The following is a 22,401-nucleotide window of genomic DNA, read 5'->3' as shown; positions in this document are numbered from 1 at the left end:
AGGTCACTGACAGCCTCAGAAAAGGAGGTGCAATTCCATTCTGAAAGCAGACAAAGCAGAAGCGTTCCTGCCAAGCATTCCCCAGCTCGCTGCTAATTTTATATAACTTTCTTGAGAGGAAAAAATAAACAAATTTCAGTCTGCATTCTACCCTAAAGATGCTGAGATATTTTAACACATACTGCTGCTCTAAGCACTAAGCTAAAATAAATGAACAGTAAAGTGCAATTCTCAAAGATTACTTACATTGTCCTGAGATGTTCAAGCTGACTCATCAGAATACAAAAACAACACAACGAAGAGACTTATTTTGTATTATTGCTGTCACGGACGAGTGTCCTATACAACATACAGAGCCTTGGAAAAAGCCTCTCTATAGCTCTGCATTACCTGGCCAGTGCTGGGGATCATACAGACGATAGTGGATTAAAGCAGGTTATCCAGAAGGATATTGTACTTGTTACCATGTAAATTGTTCTGCTCTACTTCATTAAGAAAGTTCATTCTCTTATTACACAAGACATTTCGTTGGCTATGTATCATTGGCACTGATTACTTTGTATAATTCACATCAGCTTCTATCACCATGGCACACAGACTCTGGGGAAAACACACCAGCAAAGCACCTTTCTGACATGTCACTGTGCTCTCTACATTAATAAATTATGGAAATTCACTGCAACTCCATATGGCTTTAAAATAAAGGAAAAAAAAGACTCAATAGGCCACTACCCAAAAATTCAGGCTTCTTTAGGATAGCCACTTAAAATAACACAAAAGCTCCAATGTGCAAAATCTTGCAGAAATACTCAACAATCGTGATGCCCTTGCATGAATACTTTCTTCTGAAACCAGACTAAAGGCCAAATACTGTTGTTTGCTGTAATAAATTTAATGGAAGCTTGACAATATGATATACTTAAACTTTGCAATAACGAAAGTAAATATTTTCACAAAGTGTACACAGTCCCAAAGACTGTTTTTGTAGGAAGCATATATCCAAGTAAAATAAGCCAACAATTACTAGCTCTGCAAAGAGCAGGTTCCCATGTATAACTAATTTCTTTTCAAGCGTATGTTCCTAGAAGTTTGTGGTTTCTCTTACCTCCATTTGCCAGAAGTACCTGTACTAAAATTCTGCACTAGGAAAAAAACTGTAAAATTACTCAGAGAACTAAAATATTTATTCTTAAATTCATGATCAGGAGGAAATGATCACACACTTGACAGTTACTTTTTCTGACCAACTCGATAATAAGCACGCTTGAGTACGAGATGTAAAATCGAAGTTAAAAAACAAAAACTCGTGTTCTTCTCTTTGCAGCAGTGAGAAGCGCAACAAAAAGGGAGGCTCGCTGTGTTTGGATACAGCTTTGCTCTAAGACCACAGGTAAGGCACAGATCTGTTCTAGTCTTAAATTTTAAAAGGCTGACATTAATAAAGCTTTGCACTAATAGAAAATAAATCCAAGGATCCGTAACACTTACTAAAAGAAATGCTGAATTGTTTTAGTGGGAAAACACTGTAGGACAGGCAGATAGGAAAAGCAGAAAATGAATGAAAGACAGGTTTAAAAAATGATGTCTTCAAATGCTACCAGGATCTTGCAGAGCAAATTATTAGGACAGGAAACTCAACGCTAACATTATCCATTTTTTCCTGCTTCCTCAAAATTCCTGAAGTAACCAGGCAACTAAATTATATACAAAAAAAAATTACCAAAATTGAGATTTTAGTTTAGAAGTTTAATTGAATTTCTCTCAGCAATTATATTTTTCAGTTGCAAGCAAAATGGAAAACAACAGAAGCCAACAAGATTACCCGACAGCTCACCAGATGAAGAGCCAGATGAGAAAATCTCCCCTCCGGAAGCAATTAGAATGAGGCAGGTAGGTAGCCCATCAGCAAACTCAAACTCGCAGCCACAATCCCAGGTGTTTGGAGGTCGGTGCCCTACTGCAAAAGCTGCTTAACTATGTTGCCACACACTGAAGTTTCTCCCTTTAGTTAATCATTACATCAACGCTCCTCTACTCCTCTCTTCTCACGTGTTCGCTTTTTAACTGTATAGAGAATAAAGGGAGTATCTGCTGCAACTACTGCAACCTTTCCCCATTTTTATTCCTCCCACGTAAGGTACTGTTGTGTTTACCTATGATCATTAATTCCATACTACTGCTGTTTTATGACAGCGAGACCTCCCAGTGATCACACATTCAGATAACGAAGAAAAAACACATCAGATTCCACAAACGCTTCGAAACACAAGTGTGGTTTGATAAGCAGTTTTCTCAATAATACTGTATAAAAACTTGTAAAAACCATGAAGAACCTATGAAGAAGCTGTCTCCCTTTTAGCAAGGGACAGATTCTATCTGTAAAGACTTCTCTAACGTGACTGCTGCACTGGTTACCAAGGTCAGAGCAGGCCTACTTAATTCATCTCTCTGTCAGTAAGAAGTCTTTGCTCTGTGCATCTGACATCATCTGCTCCCGAACTATGAGAGTTTTCAAGAAGAAAATGTTCGGCTGTAGTTAACTGCAGTTAAAATGACCGCGATGAGGATACATTTAACACTATGGCATTATAAATTCAACACAGCCGATGAGGATGCAGGAGCATAAGTCCTAATTCAAAACCACCTAAGCACAAATGACTCTAATAATTTTAATCATGTCCAACCGGGTGTTTTTTGCAGCAGGACCAAAGCACAAATACTTCCACAGTAACTCACCATAGCATGGCGAGTTCATTGCACACATCATGCTGAAAACAGGGGTCACCAGAGCACTTCGCTCCTCTCTTTTTCTGAAAACTCCTCTGAACTGGGCAAGGATCAACACTTTTTTTTTTTTTCTTTTAAGCCCTAAATTAAACATTCTCATTCTGTGTTTTGAACTTCACCATTCCGTACAGAGAGCAAATGTAGTTAAGTGGAAGCAAAACCCTGTCAGAAGGGTGCAGCTCCACCCAAAGACGGAAAATTCATTTTCCAGATAGAGGAGAAATTTGACAATTGGATTTTATTTGTACTGCAGGCACTGCCAAGCCATACCTCCAACAACATGAGAGTGAACGTAGGCTGGGAGGGGGCCCGTGTTTATATGCAGCTCACTCTCCGGTCAAGAATTCTGAAGCAAGCAGCAATTGGAAGCTGGTATTCACAAACAAAAGGCAGATTATTCCAAGTTCTTTTGAGATCCATGAGTGGGCAATAACAGAAGTTTAACATTTTTTTTAAGCTTAAGGAAAGACAAGCCTGGAGCATGTGTGTGCACACTGGGATGAGTCTTCCAGTAACATGACAGAATAGGAGCGGTTTTGGATAGGTGATTTTGGGGCGCTGCGGCACGGCCTTCTGCCTTGGGGATGGCAAGGGGAGTGCACAGGGCACTGTGACGCACGCGCTCAGCAACACACGCGGTGACTCACCAGTTATACTGGACTTAGTCAAGGGCAAAAATCATATACAGGGTACCTTGGGTTTACAGATTAAAAGGTTTGCAAACGTGGCAAAACTTCCTGAGCTAATTGCTCCAGCACAGCTTCCCACACAACGCCCGTCAGTGCCTTTTGCTTAGTTATGTGACATCGCTTCCACAAAGTCAGCAGGGACATCACACTGATAACGCCATGCCCACGGCTTTTATTCTTCAGATGGGGTAAAGAAACCCAAATACCTTTTGATGTCTCTTAGTCAACAAAAGAAGTGGTTAGAGCACGGGGCAGGAGCAGAGCAGCAGGGCGGGCAGCCACAGGAGCCTGCTCCTGTCACCAACGTCACCCAGCCGTGCAGCTTCTGGACTCCATGCGCCGCATTTCTTTCCGAAGCAAAGCAAATACCTTTTCAAAAAAGAACTTCTTCCTAGAACCACTTGTTCAAGACTGCTGAAGAAAAAGCCCCCGTCAATCATAAATCTCACAAAGAGAAATAGATGTTTCAATTTTCATACAGCCCTCAAATAATTTTGCAACTGGCGGATCCTTCCAAGTATGAAAACCAGAGACATCTACGTGCAGACCTCAGGTTATACTATCCAATGGTCAGAACACAATGAAATATTGCTCTTACCAACATCATATGCATTTTTTATGGCTAGAGACACACACGGGGTTTTTTCCACAGCTCACCTCCTAAGATGATCAGTATTAGTTGATGCTCTCTGCACATTTATTTATTCAGATACTTCGCTATCACCATCAAAAAAAAATTCCACTTCCTCCCACTGCAACAGCCCTCCCCCCCCTCCTTTTTTTTTTTTTTAAATGAACCAAGCAGTCTGAATAATTTCTTTCTCCAGATTGATTAAAAAAATATGGGGGGGGGAGTGTAAGAGAGGAAGGGGGCAGTTGAAGGGAACCTGTAAAGCAAGAAAATCAGCCTGTTGTACCAAGAAAAGTTGCTAACATTAGTGAGGCCCAAATTGTAATATCTTAAGGACAGAAAATACTTAAAGTTATACAATAAATTCACCAAGATCTATTCTTTAATTACACCATAATAATTATGCCCAGTAAACCCAGTTATCAAATTACATAATAGTGAAATGCTGGTGACAGTCATTTGCCAGGGAGGCAGCAAGTAGCTCCATGACCAACCAAAAAGCTGTATTTATAGCCTGCAAGCAACAGCATTGCTTTCCTTCTAAGCATGAAAATGCCCCCTCTTGTTGCTATTTAAACCTGAGTTGCAACCACTAGAGGGCAATTATATACACTCAGATTCAATTTTAGTAAAGTGAACCAATTCTATGAAAAAAAAAGTACCTATCAGAAAATAAACCAGAAGACTGCTTATTTTATGCAAGTATTTTTCATAATGAAAAATAGAATATATGTTGTGGGTTGTCTGTACTGTTAATTCTATCTTTACAGTCTAAAGCCTTTGCACATAAGCTACAACATTCACAATTCTTCCCAGACTTGAAAAATAGGTTTCTCAGCTTCAGTGTTCCTGCTACTGAAATTACGTAAGCTACTGCAATTCTATCCAGAATAAGTAAGCATGTGTAAAAATCAGTGTTGTCAAAGCCTTTTCAGATTAAACATAGGAAGTGAACTTCCTATCAATGGTGAAAACACATCTAGCCAGAAGAAAGCCATATGGTCCAAAAGAACCGGAATTGCCATGTGGATTTTTTCCACATCTAATCAGCAGCTCAAAAATATTGCTGCTCTGAGAACAGTGAGGCTTTTCCTTCACAATTTCTTGAACCATGTTCCTGACATTCACTGTCTCAAGTTTTGCTACCGTTCATTATCCAGACTCTCAGAAGAACAAAAGGGAAAGTCCAGGAACTATAGCAAACCAGAATAAGTCATTTACTACAAGAATGAGAAGAAAAACAACTGGCAGGAGGATATGCATTGGTAACTCAAGGTAATAACATTTAAAAGAATTATTTCAAAACCTACAGTTCCACTAGAAGAAAATTCAGCAAGCTTGGTTTCTGCAGTCATTAAAAATGATAATGCCATTGAACAGACATTCTGTGCATTCAGGCACTCATCAAATCAGTCCCATTTACGCTGGCTCATCTGTTCTGTGGAAAAACAAAAACAGATGAACCCTCAAATTCAGTTCACATGAAACTCATCCTGCACCCCCAATATAAACACGGCCTTCCCACAGAAGAATACATCTGCTCTTAAGTAGTAGGCTTTGACATACCAGGAGGTTTGTCATCCAAACTTAAACTTAATATGGCTGAAGACAAGACTATTAATACTTTGATTAAAGAAAAATCAGCAAGTCTTTTACGCTACCTATAATTAGGTAGAGCAGTCTGGTATTACTATGAAGCTTTAATAAACTTGAATTAGAATTAGATGTTATCCATGGTTTGTTTCAAAGGAAAACAGCTCAGGTTTCTGGGAATTGACAACATTAAAAGCAACACGGCTAAATACATATTCAAGAGAAATGTGTGTCCCCAGTGTTCGTTTCTTTGAATAACAGTTTCCTCCTGCAACTTGGTCAAGTTCTGGGGTCCTATGCAAACACAAGGCATATCAACCCCTACAGATAATGTGAGCTGGCAATGTTTCATTGGATTATTACAGCTTTGCTTTATTTCAACACCAACTTTAAAGAATAATGATTATTTTGCTAGAACAATTTGCTAAACTGATATTGACGAAGTGCTTAGCACTCAAAAACGGGTAAAATGCTCAAATTAAAGACTGGCCAACCAGTCTTAAAACAAGTGAGATGCTAATATAATAAAAAGGGAATAATTTTATAGGTAAATCAGTAACAGCTCTCCTGCTTGCTTATACGTAGATTCTGTACAGTGAATGTACATAACCTGGAAGACAGAGGGAACAAACAAAGGGTACGATTCCTGCACACAAAGAACCTTTCCACACTGCTCCGCTCAGCAGGCAGCTTTTAGCCTGAGGAAGAAGTGAGGCCTTTTCCTACAGGATTTCAGGCTGCCTCCTTCCCCTGCTGCCACCTGACAGTAGCTGCAGAGGGCTGAAGCAGCAGCTTAATTTTAGATACCCTTAAGTGAGGCTCAGCAGCAGTTCCTGGAAAGAAGCATGCACACAGGCTCAGCTTGTATGTGTCTCTTGGTTATACTGGATAGCGCGTTCCTTGACAGCACTCAATATCTCCCGTCTAAGTTTTCAGGGAAGCACCAGGAATCAGTTCTCTGCTTTCTCCTCTGTGTATCTGCATCCTAACAAGCTCCTTCCTTCTCCTTGGGTCCATGCTGCAGACACGCTGTGCTGTGCACACGTCCGCTCTCCTCCCCGAGCCATCTGCTCCAGGAGCTGCTCCACAGCACGGCCCAGCTTCCTCCCTGCTTATATGCTTCAGTTTCTCCTGGAAGGAAAACTGGGCATGTGGAGGAACTGAGCACAGACGGGTCCTTCCCACCGCGGATCCGAGTGTGTCCAAAGCACGTGAGCCACCAGAAGCACTGCACAGGACATCCTCTGCTATAGGGTCAGTCTTCAGCAGAAGGTATCTTGAAAACAAAGGGTCAATGCACTTGCAGGCATAAGCACAAGAAATTGTTCTTATGGCACAAAAAAGCAACTTTTTTTTTTAAACAGCATTTGTATATTTCACAGCTTGCTTCACTCATGCCTTTCTTAAAGCTTTCTTTCTTAAAGACAGGTACAAGAGAACCACATTCTGTTACTCACGGTTCCTCACACTGCTCAATTGCACTTTCCACACTTAAAGCTGGACAGCTTGAACAGCTTATCTACCTGCAGAGTGCCCACACATACCCAACCAGCCTGCAGACCCCACGCCCCCAGGCTTCCAGTCCTGGGCACTCAACCCAGAGCAAACACCAACCAGCTCGAAGCGTGATGCGCACCAGCCAGCAGCGGTCACCTTCCGTCAGTTTCTCAACTCTTTTATAACCTCAGCATTTCCTAACAGGCACATCAGGAACAGTGACATTTTCTTCACTTCCTTTTGAAAGGTTTAGCTTGAGAATTTAAACAACAGAAACAGTAAACAAGAGCATTCAGCCACAGTAATAGTTCAGAGCAACAAAGTAAAAGAGGAAAATCCCGGGACAACTCACAGAGATGCTATCCTGCAAGGAAACTAGAAGGTATTTCTAACTCAAAGTCAGTAACTATTCTATCGATGTCTAATCACTGTGTTTAAAATAATTTACAAACATACTAAATGTTTTATAATTTTAATTTTTTTATTTTTTATTTAAAAGTCTCTCTGTATTTAATCAATCATTCACATAACCAACAGGCAGGCTTTTTCTCTAGCTTTCACTCATTAGAAAGAATGTTTTAATCACTAAACAAAGCAATTCACCCAACACTAACATTCTGTAAGTTACAATTAAAGCATTACAGCATTGGGTTAGGGCCAAAATGCCACATATTTACTTCTTTCCCAGTCGGACAACAATCAGCACAAAACTGCTCCCAGGGACAACCATCACCTGTTACTCCGCCATTCCCCTCTTTCTAAAGGTTCCGTAACTCTCACAATTTACAGATGCTCTGCCCTGCAAACTCAGGAAGAGGCGCGCCCAGGTGAGTCAATGGATCAGCGGGTATTTCCATACCACTTAACCACTCAGCTTCTCTTGGATTTATGTGCAGCCATAATTCCAAAGGAAGATTCAATACAGACCAAAGAGTTCATTCCCTAACTCACTCCAAGCATAAAACAAAATTAGAAAAAAACAAAAATATACCTTGATTCAATCAAAACATTAATTTACTAAAATGCTGACTCTTATTTTGAAACACACACAATTCATTTTAAAGCAATACAATCTTTTCATTATGTTAAGAGTCACTCTGCAAACATAGAACTATCAGAGCAGCCTGGCTGATCTAGGAAATTCTAATCTGCTGTAGAAAAGGCTCCTCACAAACGCTACTGCTGCACTGTCATAAGGCATCAAATAGAGCCATCATTAAGAACATTTTGATAGAACTACAGAAATTAAGCAGAGAGAAATACGCATTCTTAAAAATGAAACATTCCAACATTAAACAGTAAATTCTCAGGGAAAAGCTTTGTTACCTTAACTGATAATTGTAACCTTTACGATCATTTGTCTTCCCGGCAGCATAGAAGTCTGCTCTTCGAGCACTATGCTTAACTCAGAAGTAAATTTTAAAAAGAAGAAGTGATAACACATTTCCTGTTGTGTTTTGCTTTAAGAGCAACTTGCAATCTGAAGCATGTAATTCAATTTCAACTGTTCTGAACTTTCAGTATTCCCTTTTTCATCACTCTACCACTTTTCACCACTTGAAACTTCAATCATCTTGTCTCTATCCCATCTTCCTGAAATTTCCAATGGAATCAAACCCCATGGTGTGTTCACTGTTTTGGTGCTTAATTCACTTGACCAATTTGTTTACCCCTAATTCTGAGAAGTCATCTGTGCCTAAGTGCTGCACAAAACTCACTCCCACACTTCTCACACCTGGCTGTACGGAGGTGCTTCCCGTTCCCCTCAGAACCTAAGTGCTTTCAGACCTTTCTATATGGCTAGCAGTCTCAAGAAGTGAATGCTTGTATTAGGAGGAGTGAGAGACACAGAACCAGAACAGTTTTGTCTAGCCTTTCATCTCACTCTTTTCCCCCCAGTTTTCTCTCTCCAGCCCCTCACATCACTTACTTTATCAGCCATTCAACATTTACTTTGAATCCATCCAGACAAAAAACAGAAGGAACCAACGCTGCAGGTGAGATGGGACACTACCATAGTTCTTGTGAATCTATCTTTCCTCTTCTACTGAGAGGGGCAGCAGTGGGAGGAAGGCAGCAGCCAGGATCACAATGACTTTCAGGAAGTCACACGTAGACTCTGTGTGGTAGCCAGTGAGAAAGCAGAGCTTGAAAACAGACAGCAAGTAGATAAAGTAGCTCTTTACGGAAAGCTGCAATTTTTTCCTCCCCATCACTGGGCAGAATACACGGCCAAACAGTTAACGCAGATGCACAGCACAGACAAGGGAGCTGAAATCTATAGCCCAGCTGTTTTAAGAGCAGACTAAGTGTCAGTGTGTGGATGGGAGGACGGTGGGGAGCCCGTAAAGTAGAAAGGCTCACATAGCACTTCAGAAGTGGTTTGGAAGAACCCTGTGCGCTCACAAGCATTCCCAACACAGATTTGTTCTCATTTCTTCAATTTTGTTATGCACTTTGTTAAGTATCAGTATTTTTCAGAACTTTCCCACCCCCCCCACCCCCACCCCATCTCAGGAGAAAAAAATGAAGGGAAACTTTAGGCAAGCCCACAAAGTGAAACTGCATTTGGTTCTGCATTTCGTTTTAATGGTTATATGCTCACAAATAAAATGAGGTTATTACCTAAAAAAAAAAAAAAACCAACCACCACCACCCACCCCACACACCACCAGCTCACAAGCAAACCAAGGTGCTCCCTGCTACAAGATTAGGTAAATGCAACAAGGCTCACCCACTGTGATGCTGTAGCTCAGCGGTGCCTATTTTTGCTTCCCACTTCATCTCAGTCTTCCTGTCATCTAACCAGGCATTCCCTAACACTGCCATGGACACCTTGCACTAAATGAGAGTTATCAACTACATTTTTAGAAATGTGCAGGTTCAGTAACCTTGGATTTTCAGAAAGGCATTCACTGGATGATGTAGAACATGTTACTAGGTTTTATTTCACGCCATTTGTTTTAGCTGTTTTGTGAAGGGAGCTAGAAAATATATATTGAAAAAAGTACTTCTTGAGCTGGAGCAAAATCCTCAAAGACAACAGAACTGGAAACTAAGAAGCCCGATTCCTGGCTGAATGGCAATACTGAGTTTTGCAGAAGGTAACAAAGAATCATGTTCTAACACAGCTTGCCTTATCTAATTTCTCATTAGCACTGCAGAAAAATGGCAAGACATACAAGCTTCCTGCTGTAGGACACGTTTAAATTTTACCCAAATGTAATACTAGAACGTCTGAAAAATGTTTAATAGTTTACTTAGTAAAAAGCAATCCTTCATGCCTATTTCTCAGGCCTTGAAGTCGTTACACTTAAGAAAAACAATCAACTAAAGTACTTAAGAGTATTTTCAAAACTCCTAATCTGGCCCAATACATCACTAGCACGTTAAGAAACGACGTTAATTATTGTAATTTATGCATTTACATGATAATGCCCTTACTATGCCTCAAGGGTAGGCAGGTATCTGAGCACTTTGCACTTAAAAGAAGCTGCACTCCGACTTCATGCTTCTGGTTATACAGAATAAATATACAAAGCATCCCTCCCACTGGAGCTCTTCCCCAAGCAAGGTCACAGAGCTCTTTCCGAAGGCTCCTTCTTCAAAGCAGATAAACTTTCTCCTCCCTTTGTTGCCAACAAACAGAGCTCAGCCTTCAAATGCTGCATTAAAAAAAAGTAAAACTCCACTGACGCTTTCAATTGCCCAAAAACTGCTCCATTGGGTCTCTCCACCACCTACAGTCCATGTGGCACATGCATAAAACAAGAAAACTTGCTAGAATAATTAAACAAGCCCTCAGACCTGCTCTGACACAACCAAAGGAACCAGCACTCCAGGCAGCTGTGACTGAATGCAGTGCATCTAATAGCATCTCATTCTGTGCTCATTTGTTACCGATGTTCTCTTCCACCGAAGTGAGACACTTCATCAAGAATTATTCAAAGCAAGAGTTTCCTTTTGGACGCAGATGACAGACTTCAGTTTTAGATCACTAAAATATCATACAAACTTTGAGCACTGTCAACGGTTACGTAGTACTTTCATTGAGCACAGCTAGGACTTGGGCCTCAACCAACGGCTACCTCAAGAAAAAGAATATTTGGGAAACCTCAGCATGCCTCCAACAATGGAATAAAATTCTTTTGTCCACAAGTACTAGCAAGCACTTACTATTTCTCAAATCTTTCTGTTGGCTGCAAAATGTTTGCACTGTGTAGGAGACCTTATAATTTCCACTCAGCTTTTCTCACCTATATCAGAACTGTCTAAAGCAATATTTAAAGCAGCATTACGTAACATACTTTTTAGACTTAATTTAGGTTGAGGCATGACACCAGCAGACAGATCACTGAAATAATGTAACAAGATTACAGCTGCCCTAACATTAGACTCAAAACTACATCCTCGTTAAAGGTTTTTAAAGGATACTAAAAAGCAATTATTTCTGTAAACCTTTTGGAAACAAAACTGCAATATAAAGGAATACGTGTACAACAGGTTTAAACTACAAAATACAATACATCAAAGAGTACAAGTTACAGATCTCACAAGAAAGACTAGTCATCAAGATCCTTTAAGATTACATCATAAAGCTTGCATCACCATCGACAAGTCATCCAACATCTACCCTGGGAAGACTCAAAATAAAGCTTTGCAAGAAAGGGAAAAGAAAATCAAATGCATTTTCATTTGATCAAGCAGGGGAGACCAAATAACCCCACCTATCTGTACACCTGCATACAAGACTGCTTGAGTTCAGGCACATTTACACCGCGCTATGAAGCAGGGAAAATCCCAGCACAAGGATGACCAGAAGAACGCGCAGGAATGCAATCTGATCACACAGAGCAGCTCAAAGAAACCTGGGCAGCTGCATTAGGGCAGGTTATGTTTTGATTGGTTGGTTGCGGGGGGGGGGGGGGTTGGGATTTTTTTTTTTTTAATTCCTTTTCTTTTTTTTATTCCAAACTAATGCCTCTCAAACCCATTTCTGGAACACGGGGTCAGATTAAGTGAACCTACAGCTAAAAGGCAGATCCATATTAAAGGCAATATTGTGCAAGAGGATGTGTTGTATAACCCGTACTGACTTCAGTAGATGTTCAGTACACAGGGACCAAAATAGAATACAAGTTTGAGAGTTGTCACTGTAAGCCAATACAACACAAAACACATCAAAAGAATTTCCCCTTCTATGTATAAGTTAAAAACTACCCAAATGCAGCAGGCTTTAATTTTCTAATAGTCAGACTTATGAAGTTAACTAAAAATTAGGATGAAGCCCATGGTATGGAGCAAAGTGACTTAGAATACCCACGTGTTTCAAAGCTAACATAAGAGCAGTCTATGAGTTCCTCCTTTAATTCCATAGGGAATCTCTGTCCACTGACCAAATGACTGCCTTATGGTCACAAACTACATTCATAGACCTACCAAAAGATCTATTTAAACAGCACAACCATAGCTTTACCTTGTGTCAGCTAGCTACACAGATTCCAAAATCAGATATTCACTTTCTATGAAGATTTCTATTCCTGCCTCTTCCAGAAACTCTGGAATATGCAGTCGAGGAAAAGTTCTCAAAGAGGAAGATTTAAAGATACCAGTTTCCTCTTCGAGCTTTTAAAAAGGAAGTCGTGGTTGAGAGCTGCAAGTGAAAGTATAGTATTATTTCCACTCCTATGGAACTAGGAACATTATTATATTGCCTCTTATCTACAACTTCTTTTCTAACGAGAGAATTTCTACCTGACGTATTTTGTTGGGAATTTTACAGACACACTGAAAGTTCTAGATCCTCAGAACATACATGACCTAAGAGCAATACAGAGTAACAACCTACCTAGCAAATACTCCTGATTCTGTCCTCCGAAATTGTTTTGTTCAATGCAGCTACAGACCAAATTCTATACCTGGAATTCAACCCTGAGTCCACAAGCAATCTACTTAGTCCTACCCTGGAGCTCAGGACAGGGCTAGATGATCTCCAGCATCGCTTATTCTGTGACAATATCTCCTTGTACAATTTGGTGGTCCTTGTTCATGGTACTGTAACCTCTTTCAAAGCACATACCGCCCTAACTATATACACGATGACTTACAGCTCTGGAATTCATAGAAACAAAAAACACTTCAACAAACTCATAGCTTGCTCCTTGATAATATGTGATTATACGGACTCCACATAGCCTAAAAACCCTCTGTCATTTAGCAAATGGAGTCCCTGTAATGATAGCAAGAAAATGACAAGGGGCCACAACTACCTATCAAGATCAAAGACAAGAAAGAACAGTTTGTCTGCAGAATGGATTCTTTCACGTACTAATAAAAGAAGCCTTTTTTTTTTTCCTTTCCCAAACAAAATGTAGAATAGGAAGAATCGCAAATAATTCATTAAGCCTCCTGAAAGACCAGATTTTTCTAGCACTTGGAAATGGTAAATCTAAATGTAGAAATGCTAGAGTAAAATTGCAAGTAATTGCACAACCAAAAATGATTTACAGCGCTACAGCCCTTAAGTCCATTCAACTATTACAGCCAACAGCCAAACCAGGAGGGAGCGGCCGATTAATTGTGCCAGAAATTACTGGGGAAAGTCACCAGAAACTTAAAGGGCAAACAGGCAGGCAAAAGCTAAAATCCCAGCTTTGCAGAGCCAGGAGATCTGGTTTCTACCTTTACTGTTAAGTATGACACGTCAAGAAAAGCCATTCAACAATAGAAAACAAGACAAAGTCATCAAAATCTGCTTTTCTGCGGAGGGGTGACAAGCAAAAACCTTTTCTAGTGTATTAATTATATTTCATCATTGAAAATACATCAAAGTTTTAGAAAATCTATATGTAAACTTGATCTTGCTCAATATCCGGAAAAGGATCTCAGCTCTGCAAAAGTGCCAGCTGAAAAGATAAAATGCCATTCCAGGCAAGACCAATGGCATATGCAAATAGCAGCCAGTACCCAGTGTCTTCCAAAGATGCCGTACAAATATTTATTTGGCCTCTAATAAAGGTTTTCTTCTTTGATTTGTAACATAAGCATTTCTATTCCTTCCTTTAAAAAGGTTATAGTCAATACACCACACACATCCACAACTTTTATATCTTCAGCTCTCACATTCATTTTCTTTTTTATGGAAGAGACATTACAGCCAGACAATGAGAACACACAGAACTGAACTATTAACCAGTGCACAACTTGGCTTGGCAAAGATACCATAAATTCTACGTGCCCTTAACTATCCTTGGCAAATCCCAGGGCTTCTTATACTTAATTTTCACATTTTGCAAATGTTGTACTACTAATGGTAGTGTTCACTGTGCTTTTCCACTCAACCAGTGTTAATTCAGCATTTTGTACTTCTTCTACCATGAGGCTGCTGGAAGTTCAGTTTTTTCAAGAGTTAAATGATCTCTGAGACATCACTTAATCCAATACACGTGCCTGGTGCAACAGAACACAAAAATTCTATCTGATTGAGCATCTGGCTCCACCACAGTTATTTTCCTGGTCTCTGGCAGGCAGATGTACTTCCTTGCAGGGGTTTAAGAAGCTACAATCCTCTCCACCCTTCTACCTGAGGTTCCCACTTGCAAACCGGACACAAAAGGCTCGCCTGTGCTTGATAGAAACTTGATTTCTGCCAGCCTTCCTCCATCAGTTCTGATACAAGAACAAATATTTCTGAGAAGACAGACAAGTTGAGAACACCAATGATCTGCCACAGTAAGACTTCACTAAACCTGGAGTTCAGTTATGCTGAGTCCAAACTCAGGATGTTAGAAACATCAACAGAAGGCAATTACTGATCTGACTAATAAATATATAAACAAACCTATGGACAATCATATGATTTAGCAGCCAAGTGGGACAGCAGAGTTCAGCTGTGTCAGTGCGCTACTTAGAGTTGATTTCAATTACTTTCATTACATAACAAAGCAAGCTAAACTTCTCAAGACAAACCAAAAGCATTTTTCCAGTGTAAAATAAGTCTATCTGCTAAAGATGAATGGATTGCTGCAAACAATGCACAAACGTTTTTCAAATAAAAAACTTTAAAAGATGTATAATCAAAGTGGGCTAGGAAGCAAAGTCTTACATTTGTAAGCATGGGACCAGGAGCGAGCCCAAACCACGCCACTAGAGGCCTAAGGAAAACACATTAACCAGCCTTTATCACTACTAAGTAATGTAATTCATTTGAGGTTTGTGAAAATTCATTTCAAATACAAAAGGGATTTTTGTTTGTTTTTAAAACCTAATCGATGCGTTGGTGTTCCTGGCTCAGTACAGATGTATCATGACTGCAATGGATCGGCTCCAAGAATTACAGTATTAGCTCTGCAGCGCTGGCTCTCGATGGTATCACTGCAGGGAAATCCTTTCAGCAGCAACTCACCTCCGCTATAAGTGGCCAGCAGCCCTTCAGCACCGCGCTCCAGTACCAGCATTTTGGTGCAGTTTGCTGAAACACAACTCCCTACTCCGTACCACTCTTACAATCATATCGGCATAAGGCTGGATAGATCAGTTAGGGTGATAATCACTTGCATAAAAATATTAACACGTATCTGTGAGGACTGGCTGATCTCACTGCTCTCAGTAAAATTTAACCTTGGAACACTACGGAAGATCTCCGTCTCACAGGCCACTTGGAATAAACAATGTCTGGAAGATGAAGTGCCTCTCAGCAGACACTGCAGACTGTGAACAGAAAGCACCACTGAAAATAGTGCAAGTACTGTTCAGCTCTCAAAGACAACTATTGTAACAAAGATGAAAAGAGGAATTAGAGGAAAAATAAACAGCAGACACACCATCTATCTAAAGAAACGCTACCGACACCAGAGAAATGAAACATCTCTTACATAGATCAGCACCAAGCAGAACAGAGTATCGTACAGGAATCACTACAGGACGCAGCGGCAACAATCTCTCATGAAAACCCCACAGCCGCAAGCACCATTTCCCATACAGCATCATAGAATTGCTCAGGTTGGAAAAGACCTTCAAGATCATCAAGTCCAACCACAACCTGACCATACTATAGCCATAACCTAACCATATCCCACTAAGTTTTATGAAACAGAAATATCCAAACACTTCTGAACAAACGCCACGTCCAGAGAAGTTACCCTGCTCTTCCTGTCCTTTGCCAAATTCTTGACCTCCACACTACATAAGGTGTAACACTAGGTGAACAACATGATTCTTTTTTACAATTTGTTGCTTTTCTTGCACAGTCGATATACTTGTATCCCTTGTACAGTACAAGAAAAAAACAACTAATCTTCGAACTCATTTTCCAACGAGTTTCTTGTATTGGTTACATGAACTGGATGTAGGACCCTCGACACGGCCTAATGAAGTGCAAAGGGAGATAACCACAGGCTATGCCCTTGTTATTACAGCCCAGCATGCTCTTACCCTTCTTTGCTACTTTGGCACGCCGCCAGGCGCTCTCACTGCCATGTACCCCAGGACCTATGCAAGTCATCTCACCAGAGATTATTTATCCCTGCTAAATCCATGCTGACCGTTACCAAGTCAGCTTCTCTTTCATGTGCCCAGAGATGTGCTCCAAAACTTGTTCCAAGATTTTCCCAGGCACCAACACACAGCTGAGCCACCTGTACTCCCCTGGTGGTGCCTTTAGGGTTGGGGTTCTTTGTTTTCTTTGAAGACGGTGCTCCCTGCAGGGAACGCTCTTTCACACTTTTATTCTACATAATGTAAGGCTAGAAGCCATGAAGTACAGCCTCAATAAATTTTATCTGCTATCATATTGACTATTTGGCTTTTAACCTACTAATTAGCACTTCTGTAACCAAGATAACGTGAGCCTGTTTAACTCAATTACTACCCACACGGAATTAAATGAAAACAGCAGAATTAGCTGCCATTCCAACAGGAAAACTTGTGCCTATGCAATTTTCTTCAGTTAAAAATGACCAGTAATTCATAGTCCTTTTGGTATAAAACAATCCTTTATTTCTCATACAGTTGAATTCCCTGCTATGAAAGCCACTCCCACTAATCTGCCTAAGGCACTGGATTAATCAAGAAACTATTTCTTTGGAAGTCTGAATACACTGGAAATCCACTTTTTTTCTACCAAAAGGTTCTTCTGTCAAGCATTCCAGCCTGGGAGAAGTCAAACGCAAACTAACAAACGTTCTCAACTTACTTATTAAATACATATAATACACATACACGAAAATCAGGTTTAAGACTATTCCAATTAAGCACTTGAGTCTCTGCCCCTTCGCTGTGATAGAAGCTGAGGAAGCATAGCGTGCTTTCATTTGCTCTGATTCACACTTCTCAGAACACTGCTTGCTCAGCACAGCATCCACTTCCTACATACCTTGTCCCTGGCTGTTTCAGGCCTCTCTTACAAAGATTCGTTAACTTGTAACTATTACCCCCTAGCCCCCCTATACAGAAATAAATAAATAAATATCAAAATCAAGTTTAAGCCTAAGATTCTGATTTTACTGCTGTATGAAAAACCTACAAGTGAAAGGAGACACCATACTGCTTCTATAAACAAAAAAGAGGAGACATTATGCTGTTTTTCTATAAATGCACTACTAAGCATAAAAACAATCAAAAACCTGAGTACAGGGTTCCCCCTTTGCTCCTTCCACCTTTATTTATTTTCAGGTTTACATGAAAACATTCCAAAAAACAAATGCACTTTTAAATACCTACTTTGAATTGCTGCTGTTTTCTTCTGGTCTTGAAGACTCATCCCACTTTTATCGTTAATAACGCTGGTGTGACACAGGCATTATCTCCTTACTACAGGCAGCTTTCTGCACGTATGAGCTGCCTTTACATTAAGTAAACACTGACGCGTCTCAACCCAAACTAATATATTAATGTATTTATGTAGTTCACTTCATCTTAAGGTTGCCTCTGCCTCAAAAAGTTTGTTTACTAACTAGTTCTCTAGCCAATATTTACTCGTGCTCCCTCCCCCCACTTTCCACCCTTCCCTACAGATTATGCTGATACAATTATTTACAGATGATGTAGCAAACACAGGACCATTCCCATGATTCACTAAAACAAAACAAACACAACTCCAAACCCTCAAGGAAAAAAACAACAGTACAGCAGAAAGGCGGCTCAAGAGGCAGCAGAGAGCACAGACTGGGAATGCAGGAATCTGCCTCTGCCATCGAAGCACACAGCTTACCAACGCCTGGCCCCACATGATTCACGAACTATTTTTACATTTCTCAAGGATTTCTCTTTGTTATTAAGTTAACATTTCAAGGTCTTGTCTTTCAAGAAAGCAGAACTGGTAAGAGCCTTATCGATAAGCTTCCAAGAAATGTTTACAACTACTATAGCAAAAACAGCCCATGCAGATTTAAATAATACATCACTGATAGGATAATGATACATTCCTACATGAGATACACTTATGAGAAGTTCGGTAAGCAATGATAATAAACATTCCCAAATGCAAACATTCTGGCATAACTTCGGTTTTTCTTTATTCATTGAAAACACCACAGAATCTGAGGCAGTTTTTGTGATTCAAGATTACGATTGTATTTACCATCGCCTGCCTTTTCCCAACAGCTCTTCATATTCTCTCTTTCATTGCATTTTCCCCTCTCCTCCGTCTTCCCAAAATTTACCACTGTTGCCATGAACAGAACAGAATCCAAAACTCTACGTTCAGCTTTATCAATTCTTTCTGCCTTTTCCAATGCTACAATGTATAATATGTACAGTAATACATTCCTGTGCATCATCTGAACCCCCACTCTTTATTTAGTGATCACTATGGCTACTGATCCAGATACTCATTTGTGCAATTTTCATAAAAATTCCCCTATCACCTTCTCACATGATGGTACTTCAAGAGCTATCACATGTTACCATCTTATTTACTACTACCAAGTTACTATTTTAGATCAGCTAAAGATAAAAGGAATAAGTATATCATTTTTTTTTTTAACATGTGTTAAAAGAGCTAAAGCTAACTAAAAATTTAAGAACAGTACTAAACAACAACCGGGTCTCTTTTAAGCTCTTCTATGAGTTAGCAGACTTGCTCAACACTCAATGCTTTCTCAAATTAAACCACCTTTAATATGCCTAGATTATTTATAGCCATCACAGGGCACGTTAGGGTCTTAAAATGTTTATAATTCATGAAAACATTGATAAAAAGCTGCATACTTTTAAGTTTAAAGTCAGTACAATAAAGTGGAACCTTTCACTTGGAGTCAAAAAACAGTTAAAAACTATGCTTAAACTAAAAATAGTCATATTTCATGCACTTAAGTTCTTGAGAGCATCCAAGAATGTATATCATAAACACTACAGAGCCAAAACAATATTTTTAATGAATCACAGATAGCAGTTCACACAATTACACGCAAGTAACTTGAAAGCCATGCCATAACCCAGCCTTAAGAAATTAAACGCTTGTCTTGTCCCATCATGCCCAGGTGTTGCATAACAGGGGAGAGCTAACAATGGAAGGTTTAAGAACTTCGTTCTACTGCTCTTCATGCTGTGTCATACTACTACAAAACACAGCATTAATTACTGACTTCATTATTCCTAAAATCAAGAGCTACACTGACCACATTTCACAGAAGGGCATACTAAAAAAGGAGCTAATTTATACCAGGTGGAGTTCTAGGGTGTAACATCAACACATTTGGAAGAAAATAACAGTGCTGAGCAACTGAAATCTGCACTTCGTTCTCTTCTTGTTGAAATTTAAAATTAACTTCACGGTCATTAAGTAAAATGGCTTTACTTGTCCCAGTTCAATCCCTAGTGGACAAAACATGCACTACAGAGCCCGTGTACTTCACATAACAACATAGCTACTGCCTTTTGGAGGCAAACAGTGGCAGGTTAACACAACACTGGATGTATTTTAATACCATTTTCACTAGCAATGAGAAAATACCTTGTATGCCATCTGCTACATCCCCACCATGCACCAGATCCAAACAAAACACACATATATAATTTCAAAAATGTAGGAAGAGCGCCACAGAAATCCAGCATGTTTTTAAATCCGCTTTTTGATAGCTCCTCGCAATGAGATTTACTTACACGCTCAGATAATCATTTCTCAGTATTTCAAAAAAAAAAGTTATTGCACCATATTATTTACACAAGCCTGTGCTTTCAGATTTGTAATTATTACTCACCTCAAAGTCACTCACTCCAGCAACGAGTAATATGCATGCAAATTTTTCAGCACTGTTAGTTTTAAGTACTTTGAAGAATAGGCAAAGTTTCTGCTCAGTGAGAAATTACCAACTTACCTGATAATTCATCACTAACTATAACACAGTCTTACTCCTTCCACACACAACCACATTTACTACAGTGAAACAAAAGTGATCTGCAACATCTAGAAACTTATTAAAATAAACACGAACCCTGCCATTTTTAAATAAAGCAAGCAAAACATCTTACCTTGCCTGTCTTGTGATCAAACCAGACAAGTGCATGGTTCCTGGACAGCACCTTACAGTCAAAAGTCGCATTATTCTGAGCTGGCCGGCAGCGAGCCACAGAGCGGCCGATCTTGACGGGCTCATCCAGGTAGACATGGCGCTCCTGAAACGGATGGGAGTTCGGGCGGCAGGTGAAGATGGCCAAGGCTGAAGGCATCGAGGACAGATTGGGGTTGCCACACCAACCAGAGACGAAGAGAACCTCTTCTGATGCAGATGCAGACTGTCCTCCACAATTTTTAAGCCAAACCTCCACAGCAAGTTTACATTAAAGCACGACAAACATTATCGTATACAAGAGGCCTAACAACTCATTGTTTCAGTGTGTAAACTAATTCTGGCAATAATCCAGTGAAAAAGCCCCATTATGTCTCTTAACAACATCAGCAGTGGCCCAGAAAACGTCTAAAACGTACCACTTTCAAACCATCCTCCTCTGGAAGAACAGGAACAAGCATCTGATTTCTTCAGAGAGAAGGAAAGGCTCCTTGAGAGAAGGAGAGAACGTCTTAAATCCAAGTGGATGAGTCATACAAATACTTTTGTTTGGGACCTCGACTGCCTCCTTTTTTTTCCCCCTTCCGTAAACAACACTGACCACCGCACCATGGAAGCAAAGAGAGGTTTAGGGAAGGGGGAAAAGCACTGGCGTCCTCCCTCAGAGCACACGGAGCAGGAAGGTGGCTGCAGAGCCCACGCGCCGCAGCGGGGACCGGGTCGTGTCACAGGACAGTCCGCATCTCATCATCTTCGTGTATTAAACAAAGCAGATAGGTGCTCCTCGGGCCGGGCTACGAGAGCAACACCGCTTCGCTCCCCGACCCCAGATAAAGCCGAACCGCTCTACAGCCCCGCACAGCCGCTCGGGCGAGGAGCTCGATGAGGCATGGAGAGGGCTCGCAGCTCCGCTCTCAGGGCCAGGCCGGGGGCAGCTCGCTGGGCCCCAGGCGCGCTGACAGCTTGCTGCGGCTCCGGGTCCCTGCCGGCGGGGGGGGGCAGCTCCAGGAAGTCCCTCCGAAGCCCCCGGCGCGGGGAGCGGCGCTCCGGGGATGGGGGCGGCCGCGCGGCTCCGCTCAGCCCCTCCGCAGGTGGCTGCGCATGGGGGGCAGCCCCGAGGCACCGAGCCTTCTCCGCCCGCCGATCGCGGCTCCTAGGGCCCGGCGGTGTGAGAGGGCCTGGCGGCCGGGCCCGCTCGGTAGCTCTGCCTCTCAGGCAGCCGCCGACCGCGAAAACTTTCCTCCGACCTGCAGAGCCGAAAACAAACCGGGTCAGACGCCTTCCCCGCCCGGCGCGGCCCCGCGCCTTCCCCCAGCCCGGCGGCGCCCGGCCCCGAGGGAGCCACGGGGCGCGGCGGAGCCCCGCTCCCTCCCTTACCTTCAGCGCAGCGGCCGCCATAGTGACTGGAAACCTACCCGGTGTAACAGCCGCGGCGCTGCCGGGGAGGGGCGGGGGTCGGAGGGCGGAGCCGTCCTCAGCGGGGCCCCGACCATAGGGAAGGCGCGGCGGCCGCCCTCGGCCGCGGAGCGGGCGACTGCGCAGGCGCGGGGAGCAGATCGGCGCATGCGCACTGCGTTCTGTGAAGCTGCGGCAGAGGCTGAGCGCCCGCCCTCTTCCGGGTGCGCCGCTCAGAGCTCTGAGGGCGGGGGTGGGGTGAGGGTTTCGGCGCGCGCGGGGGCTGAGCGGGCTCCTGTGA

At 41.6% G+C, this 22,401-nt stretch overlaps 1 protein-coding gene across 22 annotated transcripts in view; it reads right to left on the bottom strand.

Annotated features, from left to right (window-relative positions):
* Window positions 1–22,246, bottom strand: part of SLMAP (sarcolemma associated protein) — an 80,105-nt gene extending 57,859 nt beyond the window's left edge. For 19 of the 22 annotated variants that reach the window (XM_021409116.1, XM_021409114.1, XM_021409122.1 and 16 more), the window contains exons 1-2: window positions 22,083–22,241; window positions 20,668–21,952 (exon numbers count right to left, since the gene is read on the bottom strand). In XM_021409116.1, coding sequence (XP_021264791.1) covers window positions 20,668–20,865 — 198 coding nt within the window. In that variant the 5' untranslated portion in view covers window positions 20,866–21,952; window positions 22,083–22,241. Of the gene's footprint in view, window positions 1–246; window positions 393–1,834; window positions 1,987–20,667; window positions 21,953–22,082 lie in introns of those variants that run through there. The other 3 variants (XM_021409115.1, XM_021409135.1, XM_021409136.1) reach the window with 3 other exon arrangements.

Source organism: Numida meleagris, chromosome 11, assembly GCF_002078875.1.
Source record: "Numida meleagris isolate 19003 breed g44 Domestic line chromosome 11, NumMel1.0, whole genome shotgun sequence".
NCBI lineage: Eukaryota > Metazoa > Chordata > Aves > Galliformes > Numididae > Numida > Numida meleagris.
Note: the sequence above shows the minus strand (reverse complement) of the source record. Positions and strands in the feature narration are given on the sequence as shown.